At 34.3% G+C, this 17,194-nt stretch overlaps 1 protein-coding gene across 1 annotated transcript in view; it reads right to left on the reverse strand.

The window, feature by feature from the left end:
- The window catches only part of LOC145247442 (uncharacterized), a 41,587-nt gene that overhangs the window by 17,164 nt on the left and 7,229 nt on the right, over positions 1-17,194 (reverse strand). Inside the window, exon 2 of the mRNA XM_080109210.1 lies at positions 378-549. Coding sequence (XP_079965336.1) covers positions 430-549 — 120 coding nt within the window. The 3' untranslated portion in view covers positions 378-429. The remainder of the gene's footprint in view (positions 1-377; positions 550-17,194) is intronic.

A 17,194-nucleotide genomic window follows, 5' to 3' on the forward strand; every position in this document is an offset into this window, starting at 1 on the left:
GCTATGGATTAAATAAAGGGGTCAGTTCAAAATTTTGCGCAAATTCCCAAACTTTGATAGCAAAATTCACAAATTTAACCGAAGGATTTCCGAGCTTGACAAGATACACCTGAAGAAGGTCAGAGGTTACATCGGCCGAAAACGTTGAGTGAACAACACTCAAGATAAGAACGGTAGTCTAAAGAATCCAAATAATACAAACGTTTATAAAAGCTAAGATTAAAAAACAAACCAACTTACAAAAAAAAAAAAAAAAGCATGAACGACTCACTAAGACCCACAAAAATAAAAAAACAATATAGTAAGACAATAATGCATCTTAAAAGCAAAAGAAAAAAAAAATGAGGACGGATAAGAAAAATAAAACATTATTTTACCTTTAAAAAAATATGTCCAAATTCATTCTTATTTCTGGTGAAGATGCTTGTTTTAAAGTGTGTATTTTGCAGGCAGCAAAAAGATGATTGTGCCAACTATTAATCCCACCACGATGATGACCACGATTAGCGCGACCCACCACCAGTGTTTCATCCAGTCAGTGCAACAGACCTGAAAATAAATAAATAAATAATAAAATCGTCATTGTTGTCATCATCATCACCATTGTCATCATCATTTTTTAACTGAAGAATTTAAACGAAGCACTTTCAAGTAGTGCCTCCCCAGGGTTGTTTTTTTTTTTTTACATGGAGAAAAAAATAAAGGGTTCTGTTCCAAATTAGACAGAATGATTTCTGAGTTTAACAAGTTGCACCTGAAAAAGATTGGAAGTTAAAACGGCTGAAACATTGTGCAAATAACATCCGATGATGTCACTGTCTTCATGTTGTGCTTTCGAGACATAGAAAAGGTGACAGAGGCCAAAATCAACTGCAGCAAATCGTTTGGTCTCCAGTTGGATGCATGGAGAGGTGTCACCACTCTTCCAGCACCTTTCAGCTGGATGGATGACCCAGTTCAGATCCAGCAATCTGTTATGGGTTTCAAGAAAGTAGCTGTATAAGAAATTATTCAGGGCTGGGGGACTTCCGACAACCTGCTAGTCAACTGTCTGAGATTTTCGGAGAAGGAGATCTGCTTCCAGTGGAGCTGGGCGCCAGGCACGGGAATGATGAACAACTCTGAATTCTCCCTGACCTGGCAATTGTCCAGAAACATATTGCCTCTCAACGCCATACAATGTAGTGCCAAACTAGTGAGTTTGCTCGAGTGTCCCCGTTGCGGGACCACAGCTGAAGAAACACCGGAGCACGGTTTCTTTGATTGCAGCGAACTCCATTGGTACTGGATGTATGTCAATTAGGTGACGGTTTGCATTGATCCCAAGCATCCTCACCCGCTGAACATGTCCGAAAATCAGGACTGATAAGAAGAGATTACATCCTTGTGCATACAAAGAAGCGCCAAGTTAGAGTATGTGTTCCCTGCCTGACCCCAGTCTCAGTATGGTAAGCTTTGTTTCCCTTAGGTAGCTGAGTGAATGATTCCCTCTCCTCTCCAGATAAAAACTCTAAGTTGCGCCCCCCCCCCCCCCCATTCTTTTTTCATCCCCGGCCCTTTTTCCTCAAACTTGGAGTAACACTCCACCACCCAACTCCCTAATCTTTTATTTTGTCTTAAAGTCCGTTTTTCAAACCCTGCTGGAATCGACCCGCTTGTTTTCAATGTGCGGTCTGCCATCTAACGGGGGGGGGGTTAGGAAAGCCTCACTAACAACTTTTTTTCTTTTTCGATTGTTTTTTTCCCCCACCTCCACCAATGAAATTTTTTTTTTTATCTTTGTTAATTTTATGTAAATAAAATGATTAAGGTTTTTTGTTATAAATATATTAATATGAAAAAAAAAAATTAACTATATATATATATATATATATATATATATATATATATATATATATAGTCATCTCCATACAGTACTGTTTTGCTGCTTCACGGCTCATCAGTGCAGCTAGACAAGCAACTACCTCGATCGCCCAAACAACAGTTGGAGCTTCTAACTGTTGCGCAATACAACTGCTGTTATGCAGGCAGTGAATTAACAATGTTTTGACATTGTCCAAACACCTAAGCTCAATTTGTTTACACAAAGAGCATCGCTTCATACGCTAATGGTAATTTGTATATCACTTCCCAATATGCTCAACCTAAGATAGGGAGCATTATAGTCATCCACATACAGTACTGTTTCGCTGTTTCACAGCTCATCTTTGCGGCTAGACAAAAATTAAATAATAGTCACTCAGAAGAAAAAAGGTGTAAGTATCACGCTTACATCTTTTTTCTTCTGAGTGACTGTCATTTAATTGTTATAAACTTCCATTTCTTGTAATGAATAATTTTACCAAGAATTCGTCATACGTTTTGGTTTCAATTATAGCTGAAAGAACTCAAGTTATATATATACATATATTTTTTGTTCATCCATTTAAAAGGCCGAGAGAAAAAACACTAGCCTGCAAAACCAAAGTCGCTTTGTTGACTGGGTTCAAATCTCCTGACGAGCAGTAATTATTACTTGCTACACTGATGATTGCGTAAGCATCAAACACTAGTGTGTCTGTAGGCAAAAAATTATTAATATTTATTGAAAAATATTATATTATTATATTCAAATATTACAATTATATATATATATATATATATATATATATATATATATATATATATATATATATACTTGAAAAAAAAAAAACAACAAGAAAAAAGATTACATCATATTTGTATTTTTTCGAATGTTACAATTGTTTCGACATCAACTAAACAATTTGAAACTTTATATTGTTAAAAAATTTTCGATGTTGGCATCTCCTCAGACTTATTGAAAGAAATACAAGGTTAATACGTATCTGAACATGTTTTCATTCTGTTATTAACTGTACCAAGCAGTGTGACCAGTCTTATCATGTTTGGATAAATCCTATTCCGGTGTTTATGAATTTTTTTTTTTATGGGGGGGAGGGGCTATTTTCGTATTTCTGTTTTAAATTACTGTGAAAATTGTTAAACTTGAACTATCTTGAAACCGGACATGATTTTGAATTAATGAGATCTTTCTTTTATTAATTTAATTTATTATTTTTTGTGTTTTATTTGTTTCTCAACTTCAAGTAATTTCGTTGGATTTCACGTTTAATCTCTTGTCTAGTTGATATCGAAACAATTGTGACATTCGGAAAAATACAAATAAGATGTAATATTTTTCCTTGTTGTTTTGGTCTTTGTAAGTATATATGAATGGCCGATTACAGAAATGTTAATCATGTCGCTTAATATTTGAGTCAATTTACCTGGATTAATTTTTATTGATATATGTACATTGCCAGTAGCTAATAGATTTTAATATATTAAACCTTTGGGAAAATTTTTCTGATTATATATATATATATATATACTAGCATTTCAGCCCGGCGTTGCCCGGGTGTTTGGAGGTGTATGCTGAGCAAAAAAAAAAAAAAAAAAAAACGTCAATTTTTTTAACTTAGACCCTATAATGACCCCTTAACATTTATTGTTTAGGGCTCAAATAAAGTTATTAAATTAGATCCATGTCCAAGGAACCTATATCTAAAATTTCACGTGTTTAGACCCAAAATTGTAGGAGGAGTTTGGTAGAGTTCTCAAAGGTCAAATCGTTGAACTTTGACCCCTCAATCACCAAATTTCTGTCCGAAAACCAATCACATCGATTTTCCCAAATCTCAGTACCCTGTATACCAAATTTCGAATCTGTAGGCTTAAAATTGACAGAGTTATTGCGTAGGGAAATGTACACAGACACACAGACACGTTCACGTATATATATATATATATATATATATATATATATATATACTAGCAGTCCGCCCGGCATTGGCCGGTTATAAAATACACTTAAATGTGATATTTGGATTAATGCAGATTCCATATTTATTGTTATACTAGCCTGGGGGCCCAGCGTTGCCCGGGTGTTTGGAGGTATGTGTTGAGCAAAAAAAAAAAAAAATGTAGTTGTAGGCTGGCAGGCTCGAACCTGTACCACGAAGGAGGAAACGTATGTGAAAAAAAAAAGTGACATCTTTGCTGTTGCGTCCATCATCAAACTAGAAGTGACGAAGGTTTAAATTGAGGCTAGTCAATCAAAGAGAGTGGATGATAAAAAATATCGGCAAAAAAAGCGACCCCTCCCTGTAGAAATATGCCCAGTGGAGGGAGAAGGAATTAATGTTTTTGGCCTTTTATATTTGTCGTCCGAAGGGTATAAGTTCAAAACGATACTGATCTCGTGAAACTCTGTCGCCTTTGTGGAAAGTTTTAGGCAAACATACAAATATACATACATGTACACAGACAGGTGAGATTTATATTATAGATTATATTGGACCCAATATATAGTAATGATTTAAAAAGTTTAAAAAAAAAAAATGACTTGTGTGCCACCACCACGAATCAAAACTAAAATGTTTAGCTTACGATTTACTTTTCCCATTGATATTAATGCCTGAGCTATGAAGACATATTTGTTACAGGGCTAAAAATTGAAACATGAACCAATAGCTACTACGTTATGCATGCATATTCGAAATGCCGTCATTCAACCTTCACCTGTAAAATTCCATTTCTTTAATTTTCACACTTTTGTACTGATTTTCTCCAACTAAAACCCAAATATAAAGTTTTGCGTAGGTTCGAATACTCTATATATTAAGTTTCATGTCTGTAGACCAAAAATTGACAGAGGAGTTTGGTAGTCCAAATTTTTAAACAAATATACATACGCATACATAAGTATATATAGAAAGAAGTTTGTATTTACTATAACCTTTTTACGCAAATATTACACAAGTATAAATCATGTTCTTTTTCTTTTTTTTTTACAAGGGAGTCACCACTTATCAAGGCCTGGAAGCCACTCGGAGATAAGGGTTATTGTGTGTACAGTATGTTAGTTTTGGAGATCTGATAAAGTGTCTTACTTAAGGAGGCGGTTCATCAGGAATTTGTTCACATTGGACTTGAAGACATCCAGGTTGTAGTTAGGTGGGAAACAGGCAACCGGAACGGAGTTCCACAGGCGTGCACTTCTAAGAAAGAAGCTTTGTTCATGGAATCTGCGTTTTGATTTTAGCATAAGGAGTGGGGAAAATTTTTGACAGTGGTTTCAGCTAGACGGGTGTTTTTCGTGAAAGATTGGCGAGGGGGGACCAGAGGTTGGAGTTCAGACGAGCACCTGCCATGGTAGTTACAATAAAACAAAGACAGGCTCACAACGTCTCTCCTGTGGGGGAGAGGTTGCAGGGAAAAGAAAAGGGCATCAACCACTAGGCCACGAAGCCTATTTTGTACTCTGTCAAGGCAGGATAGGCTGTTTTTAGCAGCTCCTGCCCAGATGTGGCAGCAGTACTCCATCCTTGGACGTACTTGGCTTTTATATAGATAGAGAATTGCATCAGTAGTGAGATATCTTATGGAGTGGTAGAAGGATCCCACCATTTTCTCAGCGACCTTGGCAACAGACTTGATGTACGTATTCCATTTCAGGTCAGTGGTAAAGGTCAGGCCCAGAAGTTTATCAAAACATGGAGCTTCCCTTAGAAGAGAACCATCCATTTCAATTGATGCCAGATGGGGATCAGAGCGTTGATGATGTAAAGATAGAAGCTTGGTTTTAGATGCATTAAAAGTAACCAGCCACCTCCTCCCCCATTGTACCACACGCTTAAGATCAGAGGAGAGAGAATCTGAGAGAACCTTGTCATTTACGGCCTTTGATGTGTTGCCATAGATGGTCGTGTCATCAGCATAGATGTCAACAAATGATTTAAGTATGTGTTTTGGGAGATCATTGATGTAGATCAGGAAGAGAGTTGGGCCTAGAATGGACCCCTGAGGGACTCCAACATTAATATTGACGGCCTCTGATTTCTGCCCATCAACTACTACTCTTATGAACCTATCGGAGAGAAATAATTTTATGATCAAGAAACATTTCCAGTTATACCGTAGCTGGACTCTTGTGAAGTAGGCCTTTATGCCATACCTTATCGAAGGCCTTTGATATGTCAAGAGCAATTGCCCTAGAGAGGAAGCCTTTGTCAAGAGATTCGCGAATCCTATGAGATATAACAGTTAGCACATCTGCTGTAGATCTGGCAGAACGGAAACCATATTGCATGTCACTAAGAAGGTTATTTCTGCTGAGGTGGTTGACTACTTCTCTATTTAATATGGATTTCAGCAGCTTACTCATGACACACAGGAAACTTATTGGTCTGTACTGAGAGGGAGAGGACTTATCACCTGAGTTCATAAATACAGGGCATACTGATGAGGTTTTCCAGGGTGTTGGGAAGCACTTCTCTTTAAGGCAACGCTTAAAGAGTTTTGTAAGTTCTAGTTGAAGCTTTTTCAGCACAATGATTGGAATGCCGTCAGGACCAGTTGCTTTACTGGAATCCAGGTTCTTGATTAGCTTGGCGACATCATGCACAGATATTTGTATGTTGCAGAGCGTGTTGTCCGTTATAGGAGGAAATACGGGGAGCTGATGGCCTTCGTCGCATAGGGTAGAATTAGCTGCAAAGTTCTTGGCAAATAGTTTGGCCTTGTCTGATGCTGACGAGATGACCTCAGGTCCATTGATGATGGTTGGGATAGAACGCACACTTCTGTTCAGGATCCTATTTGCTATTTGCTAAAACTGGTAAAACCAAGCTGCTGCTCACCTACTTTGGATTTAACGGCCTGAGCATATAGCTGTCTTGCATTTTTTATTACTCTTTTGCAGTGGTTGCTGGCAGTCCTGAAGGCAGCTTTAGTCTCAGTGCATCTATTACGTTGTAGCTATGGAAAAAGTGATTTCTGTGTGTGATGGCAACAGCACATTCTGGGGAGAACCATGGCTGGCTGTTAGGTTTTTGTTGGAATTTTTTGGATGGTATGATCGGTCTATTCCTACAATTAGCCATTCGGTCAGGTCTGATACTATGTAGAATATCTCCATGAATATAATTACGCATAATAGTTAACTGAAGATAATCACATAAGAAAACCGAAAAAAAAAAACTAATATGGAATTAATTAAAATGAATTTTTAAAAGAATATACAAATTAGCTAGATCTTTGCAGATGAATGCAATTCCACAACCCATATATAACAAAGTTGCATTTTCTTTTTAAATAAATAGAAAAATGGTTTTTAATATGAATATCAATACACACACACACACAAAAGAAAGAATTTATAGGAGTATATATATATATATATATATATATATATATATATATATATATATATATATATAAAGGATGCGACAGAGGTAAAGTGTTCCTGCTTGTTTTCTTTTCCTCATAAAGGAAATATTCTTTTCCTTAATGTTTCATTGTTAAAGTGTTTTTTATTTAATAAGTCTGAAAAAAGGCTGTTCTTGTGAAAAATTTCAAACGACATATTGTTTGAATTTGTCGAAATGGTCTTGAAACAATTGTAACTAACAATGAAATACACTTTTTGTTGCTATCAACCCATTTTTTGAAGTCTTGGTTTTTGTTAAAACAGTATATGAATGCTTAATTATGAAATATGATAATTTTGTAGCTTACTTTTTAAGTCAGCTCTCCTTTTTGGCTTAAATTTATTGGTATATGAATAGTTACTGAATTATATTAACCTAGAATAATTCGGAATACTACAAATTTGTTTATATATATATATATATATATATATATATATATATATATAATATACTGAGTTCGTGTAATTCAGTAAATTTTCATATACCAATAGGTTTTAAGCCAAAAATGGTTGACTTAAGGATTAAGCTACAAAATTATCACATTTCATAATTGAGCATTAATATACTGTGTGTGTAAAATCAAGACTTCAAGACAAGGTGTTGATAACAACAAAAAGTGTATTTCATTTTACGTTACAATTGTTTTGGACATGGAAACAATTGTAACGTAAAATGAAATACACTTTTTGTTGCCATCAACACCTTGTCTTGAAGTCTTGATTTTGCACACACAGTGTATATATAATATATATATATATATATATATATATATATATATATATATATATATATATATATATATATATAGATAGATAGATAGATAGATAGATAGATAGATAGATATTCAGCTACTCTAATCAGTTGTAGACGGCGAAACACATGTCAGTGGATAATTATATTAAAAAAAAAAAAAAAAAAAAAAAAAAAAAGAAACAATATATGCCGCTCCCTATTTGGGGGTATCAAATTGGTAAAGGGGAAAATTATTCCCAACTGGCGTTTAGGTGAAAAATGCATTTTCATATAAATAATTGAATTCATTAAAAAAAAAAAACGTATCGCAAAAACAAAAACAAATAAATAATATCTCTCTCTCTCTCTCTCTCTCTATATATATATATATATACATAAAATGATGTATCGTTGTATTTTCCTAGATGTCAATCAACTAAAAGTCCAGTATATATATTATTTAATTGGAATTCATTATTGAGATGAGTATTATTTATATTAATTTTTTTATTTATTGCGGACTATTATTCTCGTCTTTATTAGTTGTAGTTTCACAACGTTTCGGACAACTATTTCTCTGGCCTTTGTCAGATAGTAACCGCAACTAATAAAGATGAAGATAAAAGTCCGCAATAAATAAATAAATTGATAAAAAATTCCAGCGTTTATCATAAAGTGCTCAATGATAAGCAGAGCGTAATTATAATATATCGTTATTTCTATGGCAGGTGCTCGTCTGAACTCCAATCTCTGGTCCCCCCTCACCAATCTTTCATGAAAAACACCAGTCTAGCTGAATCCACTGTGAAAAATTTTCCCCACTCTATATCTGTGCCTAAATCAAAACGCGGATTCCATGAACAAAGCTTCTTTCTTAGAACTGCACGCCTGTGGAACTCTGTTCCGTCTGCCTGCTTCCCTCCGGACTACAACTTGGATGTCTTCAAATCCAATGTTAACAAATTCCTAATGAACTGCCCCCTTAATTAAACATTTTATCAAATCTCCACACTAATGTAATGTACTTGCAATAACCCTTATCCCTGAGTGGCTTCCGGGCCTTGATAAGTGGTGATCACTGTGTAAAAAAAAAAAAAATATATATATATATATTTATAAAAAAAAACATTAAAAAACATTATAAAAAATTTTTTTGGCTACATATGTGCATACATTTTTCTTTTGCAACTCCTTTCAAGAAACAGTATCCTCATGCCAGATTTTTTCACTATGAAACCATATTTTAAACAGTTCTTCTATACAAAGTTTCTCCATTATTTGAAAAGGAAATGCAAATCATAATAAACAAAAAGAAAGTACAAAAAAAAAAAAAAAAGCGTATACCGGAGGAATTGAGGGATGAGAAGAGTGGGGCAGGGTGCTTGAAACCTGCGAGGCAAACTGGGCCGAATTAGGCGCCATGTTTTTATTAGACTATTACTTTTTTTTTTCCAATTCATTCACTGTTAGCGTTTAATTAGAAACACATTTAGTTCAATTACGGAGAATGCATACATTTTTTTTTTTTTTTTTTTTGCTTTAATTGTAGGCAAACAAATAAAACTTCGTCACAATCTGTGCCAACACAAACGTTGTCGTTAATTGTTCTTTTGTCTGCGTAACAGGTTTTGTTTATATCTCGGAGAATATACGTTCTGCTTTGGCTGTTTAGTAGATCGAGTATCAATGCTGCCTAAAAACAAACATTTAAGGTTGTAGAGAAATTTTCCCGTTGTTTTTCCATGGTTGTTCTTGTAAGGTTCTCAAGGAAAACATTCTTAATAATTCTCACGCCCGTATTGTAGCATCCTTCTTAAGATTCTTAAATAGAATTCCTTAAGTGAATTGCCAGTGTTGTTTGTGACAAATGTGCAAGTCCCTTAAAAGTTCTCGTTGCTGGTGTTGTTAGTGACAAAGGTTCAAGTCCCTTAAAAGTCCTCATTGCCAGTATTGTTGGTGACAAAGGTTCAAGTCCCTTAAAAGTTATCATTGCTGGTGTTTTTAGTGACAAAGGTTCAAGTTCCTTAAAGTTCCTCATTGCCAGTGTTGTTGGTGACAAAGTTTCGTGATCCTTAATTTTCCTATCGCTAGTTTTGCGGTCCCATAAAGGTCTGGAAGAAAGATCCAACTTGATATTTAGTGGAAACAAAATAAATTGAATAGAAAAGAAAATACAACAAATGAAGAGTGTAACTATATGTCAGTCTTTCTACCACGGGTGCAAGACTCGTGCGTAACTTGTATGCTAATACTGAGATACATAGTCTCTCTTTGTCTAATTTCTGTGTTTTTCAATCCTTGCATTAATATTAAGCATTTAAAATTATCCGTGCTAAGTTCAGAAAGTTTTAAATTGTCAAAGTGTTTATTGATGATTGTTATAAACGTTGAGAAGTTCTCGTTGTCTTTTCTGGTTTGATTCAGACATTTCTACCTTTTGTGGAATAGGGAAGTTTCAGTGCTAAATAGTTCTGTTAAAATTTAAGTTACTTATTTTTGGAGTAAAATATAGTCCACAAACTTGTTAAATTTGGTGGTTCCTCATTTTTGGAGTAGTAGGCGAACTTTTCTAGAGTGTGCCTATTTTTCACAATCTATTTTATATAGATATTGATACGAGGTGCCTTAAATAAGTTTCCAGACTTTTTTTCATATGGTACTTCTTTTCATAGTACACACACGAAACTGTAGTCACCTTCAAAGTAATCTCATCCGGCTGCAATGCACTTGTTGTACCATTCCAACAACTTCTGGAGGGCTCCATGGAAGTCCTCCTGTGTGAGCATGTCAATGACCCCCGTCATAGCTTCTTTCATCTCCTCAATTGTTTCATAATAACAGCCTCTAATGTTTTCCTTGAGCTTACAAAATAACCAAAAGTCACAGGGAGCAAGATCTGGTCTATATGGACGGTGAGGAACTGTCTTGATGCAAATCTTGGTCAAAGAGTCTGTGACAAGGATGGAGTTATGGACTGGTGGATTCACACAAATCTTCCGCATCTTCAGTTTCTTGCAAATAATAGTGTGTACAGTTCCCACACTGACATCAAACTGTGCACTTATTGTCTCTATAGGCACATGACAATCCTTATTCCATGAAATTCTTTATTTGGCCAATCAACTCTGGTGTTCTGACTTCCTTGCTCCTCCCACACCTCTCATCATTCCTCATAGACTCCCTGCCTTCCTTGAATCTCTTATGCCACTCAAAAACTGATGTTTAATTCATGCAAGATGGTCCAAAAGCAGTATGAAGTATTCCATACGTCTCTGTGGCATTTTTCCAAGTTTAAAACAGAATTTTATCGCATATTGTTATTCTTAAGTGTCCTCACGTCCAAATTGCATTTCTGAAATTCACAAGCTGTGGCAATTAGGCTTTAGTAGAGTGTATTCCAATTCCTGCTGTAGCTGTTCATTTGAACCTGAAATCATAAAAATTGGTCAGTCCTCTTATAAGATGTATCGCAACAACCTACTTAATTTTCAAGAGTTTACAACAATTTGAAATGCCTGTACAAAAAAAGTCTGGAAATATGAAGAGAATGTTTTACCCTATTTTAGGGAATAAGTAAAATTTTCAATTGCACTTGAAATGGCATTTTAAGAAAAAGCATTTTCATTCACGATATTTTGATATCTATTTGACAATCTTTACAATAATAATTTTTTTAAATTTTGCTGTTTTTCTTCATTTTTTTTTGTTTTGTCATTAGTCTCGTAGTCTTTCTTCACTTTTCTATTGTTCTGATAGAAGTTTTTTTTTGTAATATTCATTCGTTTTTAAGTAGCTGATCCATTTAATATTTAATCAATTCGAGCATAGTAGACTTGAAGTCTTCCATGTTTCAAAAGTATCTTTATAAGTACAGCTTTATAAATTTCAATCTTATGTTGCTAACGTATTTTTGGCCACGAAAAAAAAAGCCCTTTGTTTTTTAAATAAAAGTATTTACAGTTGGTCTTTGTACCAAAGCACGGGCGTTCGTATGCAAATGCATACAAAATGACGTCATCGGAAAGGAAAATAAAGACTTTAAAAAAGAGATCACATTAGAGACAGGAAGAATGTCCGAGATCACATTAGAGATGTTGGTTGGTTGTTTCTGTTTTACGGCATATCAATCCTTTTAGGGTTATTTAATGCCGAATCCAGTGATTTTGAAGAACAATATTTTAATAGAATATATTTGTTTATTTCAAGTCGGTTTCTATTTAACCCACAAATGGGACCGTAACAGGTACTACCACTCCGGGTCAGAGTGGACCTGGGAGCAATGGCAATTAAAGGGTGGCTCCACACTCCCCAAAGCCTGCAAACTGGGGCCTCACCATCAGATATAGTTTAAGGTCTTATCCAGGACCGCATTAGAGATGTGGATGATGTTCAAGAATATGATTACGAGAGGGACGTCACAGCGGTAACGAGAGAATGAGGAAATAAATGTTGTTGTACAACATAAAAAGTGTGTTGAAGTTCTTTTCTATTGTTTGTCTACTTTGCGATTGAGGCTACAACGTGTTGGTTCCCGGACAACGTTACATTTAGTCAGCAATAAAACAAAATCATTCCGACATTGATACTTTTTTTTCTTTTAAGAGAGAACAAAAAATAACGTATTCTTTTCCGGTTAAAAGTTAATACAGTGACGGAATAAAATGAAATCACTGACTTCTTTGAAAGAAAAAGAAGTGAATTCGCTTTACCTAAACAAGAATCCAAATTACAGATTTTTTTTCCAGTCCGCCGATAAATCCTTTTTTTTTTTTTTTATTTTTTTTTATTTTAGTATTTGAAGTTGTAAAAAAATGTCACCGTAGTTGTTTATCCATGAAAAACTAAAACATTGACAGGATATGCAGAAAGTGTATCATGACAGAACAACTCATGATTTAACAACACCTGTCCCTGGACAATATGTACGTATGCTGGATAATCAAACAGGGAAATGAAAACCCAGCAGCGGTTATGAGTAAAAGAGAAGAACCGAGATTGTATATCCTTCAACTACCAGATAGATCTTCAAAAAGACGAACAGAAAATTTATACGATAAGTATCAAAAATCAAAAAGTCCAATCTTAAGAATAGCTTTTCTCTCTTATAGATAAAAAAAGAATAATTTTTACAGGGAATCTTTTACGTTACACCGACCAAGGGAGACAATAAAATCTTAGCAAATCATTTCTTCTTAAAAAAAAAAAAACAGATTTATTATAATTTGGAAGCTAGCAACGGTTATGACTAAAAGTGAAGAACCGAGATCGTACACCCTTCAACTGCAAGATGAATCTTCAAAAAGATAAAACAGAGTTCAAATAAGAGTAGATGGAATATCGACCCATAAGCAGGTTCATTTCAATGATCACATGACCTCATCACAAACTGGACATACTAGCACAAGCTATATCTCACATCAATTAACCCCACACAAAAAAACAACCAACATATAACACAACACGAAGTGGCCGTGAAATACATAGGCCAAAAAGATGTAAACAACAAACGTACTATGCCACATAACAATTATGTGAACAATTTTTTTCTTTTCTATCTGGTAAGAGGGGTGTAGTAATATCATGGAACTATTTTTATATGCGCAATAACTGTAACCACTTGGTGTAGGTATGATGTAAACCGTCTTGAACATTTGAACATGGGTTAAAACAACACTTGCGTCTCTTCCTATATCTCTATCTCTACTATTATATAAAAGTCATTTTGTGTGTGTACGAGTTCCTTCCTCATAGGTTCCGAAACGGCTGAGCTTATCTTTTGCAAATTTCACACAAAGCTAATTTATGTATCTGGCAGTGTTCTTAGATATGTTTTGTGCAGAAATTTATCCAATAAGTATCAAAAATTGAAAAAGTCTGATCTTAAAAATAGCTTTTCTCACTTATAGATAAAAAACAATAATTTTACAGGGGAATATTTTACATTACACCGGCCAAGGGGTATAATAAAATCTTAGCAAATCATTTCTTCTAAAAAAGAACAAAAAAAAACAAACAGATTTATTATAATCTGGAGATATAGCTCAGTGGTAGAGCACCATTTTATTTTAATTTTTTCTAACTAATCAGTTCAATTTACGATAAAAGAAGAAGTACCATTTAAAATCGTCTCAAATCATTTCTTCGTTTGCATATTTTAATCAGAAGTGACTTTTCCAGGGCATTCATCGTCAAGCCCAAATGTCAGCTGACGTGATATTGTAAACAAACAAAGACGGTGAATGACATTATCATTATTATTTTTTATTTTTTCATTTTTTTTTTTTTTTGTGAATTAAATCACCAGGCAAATTATTCCTTGTAAAGCCGCAATATGGTCATTCAAAATTTTCCAAACCTAAATAATCAATAAAGGATTGAGTTATATATTTTTTATTTTCTCTGAAAAGTTTCAAAATAACAAAACAGTAATAAACAAAAAATTAGGCACAAGGTCACTCAAATTGGGGAGGGGGATGTCTATGGTCATCCTCATCACTGTACCTTTGCTGGTCTATGCTTCATTCTAGCTAAAGTTCTCATTCACCCCAATACCTAAAGGACACCGTCTAACTTAAGATACCCAAATCATATCGGATATGTGTGTGTTTATTTTTTTATTTTATTTATTTATTTATTTATATATAAGAGGATTGATTCTATAATAATACATACTCAATCTGCATAAATTAAAATATCATGTTTAAACGTATTGTACGACCGGGTAACACCGGGTTGCACAATCTTTAATCATTTAACGATCTCTGTTACCAGTTACCATACCTCGTAAAACAATATTATTACATTTTCCTTACAACCTCTTTCTCACAGAAGAGATGTTGCTAATCTTTCCTTACCCTATGAAAAGTACTCGACTGAGCTCCAATCTCTGGTTCCTTCTTATAAAACATCCACAGCAAGAACTCGCCCTACAACCACAACAGCAAAGAACTTTCCTTTCTTCCTCTGTGTGCCAATCATCGAAATGGATTTTCCATGAATAGAGTTTCTTTACAAGAAAACCCCCTGCTGTCGAACACGATGTCACAAGATTGCTTCGCTGTGGGCTACAACATGGTCATCTTTAACTCCAGGGTCAGCAAATACTTGTCATAAGCTGTCCTCCAAATTTTTCAAAATGTGTGCATTTCATTCATCATTTTCAATCCTTTCATAATATTCTTCATCATTCAATTCAAAATTTATTCATTTCCTTATTCTCCTTATCAACTCTTATCCTTGAGTGGCTTTTAGCTTTGAAAAATGTATTTATTTCAGAAAGAATAATGCATTTAAAACAAATTAGGCACAAGGCCATTCAAAAGTGTGAGGAGGGGGGATCTATAGTCATCCTTGTCACTCTACCTTATAATTGTCTAAAACTATTCCTAGCTAGGATCCCCAATCACCATAATACTACATTCACTCCAGTGACTGTCCTACTTAAAATTCACAAATCGATTTTTTTTTTTTGTACATAAATTTTTAAATTGAAAGGCATGTTTAATTTAAGAAGAGTTTCCGATAGATAGCTAATCTGTAAAAGTCCTGCAGATGAAAAAAAAAAAGGTTTTTGGTGGGTAGCTGATTTGTATAAGTCTTGGACTTTAAAATTTTGCAGGCAAAGAGCAAAGATCTTTCTTGTGTGGACACAAAAAAATTATGTGCGGGAATTCTAAAAGATCAAATATTTTTATGGAGCGATTCCGGTTTCTGATTGGTTGTTAGCAAAACGTGGTTCCATTTGATTGGCCAGTTTCTATCGGCAGTGTTTTAGTAGAGCCTTCCAATTTTCTTGTACAATACCCTCTGATTATATCAAAAATATTACAACGTAAATAAATCGTCTTTTATCTAAAATAATTTCACTGGATCGTGGAGTGGGGATAAAACAAAAAGTAGAAAAAACAGGTGTTAGTAAGATCTTATAACTCTTTCTAAATAATAGACTGCTTGCGGGTTTTCCTGCTTGTATGGAGCCGAAAACAAGCAGGTCAATCTCTAATAGGAGCTGAAATTTAGGGAGTGGAGAAAAGAAAAAATAGGAGGGAAGGGGGCATGAATAAATGATGTCCTTCCAATGTGATTTGAGGAGGGCCAGGATCGAAAAAGAAAAAATTGGGGAGTGGCCATCTTAGAGGTTTCCTGTTGGGAATGGGAAGGGAGCATTCACTCAACTAGTAACAAAACTGAAAAGCTTACTTTAGGGAGGCTGGGGGTCTGACAGGACCAAGAACTGTGGGCTCCATGCTAATTTTATTTCATCTCTCAGCTTCTTGTTACGAAATATTCACTGTTGTAACAACAAAACAGTTATCGCTAAATACTTGCAAAATCTTTCTTACAGCCAAATAACCTAATCCGGCATTTTTTTTTTTAGGTTTAGAGAACAATTTTATTTTTTGTTTTCATTTTTGCAGAATTCATTTGTGACCAGGGGAGACAATCCAATAATTTCTTAAAGTTTTTGCAAAGAATTTCTCAGAAAAGTTTGTATTTCCAAGGAATATTGTTATATTTTCAAATAATCATTATTTGGATTTATTTAAAGTTAAAGTTAAAGTTAGGAAAAAAAAAAAAAAGAAAATTGCTTTAAAAAAAAGGAAAAAAAGAAAGTTGCACACATTCCAATAATGACTTTGAAGTTATAACATTTAATCATTATTTTCATTCATTTCAGAAAAAAAAATACATAAATTGCATGTGGCAATTTATTTAGAAATTCTAATTATTCTTTAAAACTTAAAAAAATGTTATTCTAATTCAATAAATGTTCAGATAATTGATGTTTAATTTTGTGCTGTTGTTAATTTAGTTTGTTTTACTTTTATCAATAAGTTATGCAAGACTTTAACAACTCTTTGAATTGTCTCCACTTGTTTCGAGTGAAATTCTTCAAAAATGAAAAAAAAAAAAAATCTCCAAACCTAAAATGCACAAGCACCCTTTACCCTTGTCATTTGGTATCCTGTGAAAAGAATCAAGCAATTCATATTCAAAAATATGAAGAATAAAAAACAAATTAACGTGGGAGGATGACCTTGGAAATATCTGGTATTGAACATATTTTATGTGTGTGTGTGTGTGTGTGCGTGTGTGTGTGTGTGTGTGCGCGCGTGCGTGTTTTGTTTTGTTTTGGCTTAAAACAGATTGTTGTTTTGGTGAATAAGAAAAACCTAAATCTTTTCTCTGGT

This window comes from Euprymna scolopes, chromosome 25 (assembly GCF_053919585.1).
Source record: "Euprymna scolopes isolate OS-2025 chromosome 25, ASM5391958v1, whole genome shotgun sequence".
In the NCBI taxonomy this organism is placed as follows: Eukaryota; Metazoa; Mollusca; class Cephalopoda; order Sepiida; family Sepiolidae; genus Euprymna; species Euprymna scolopes.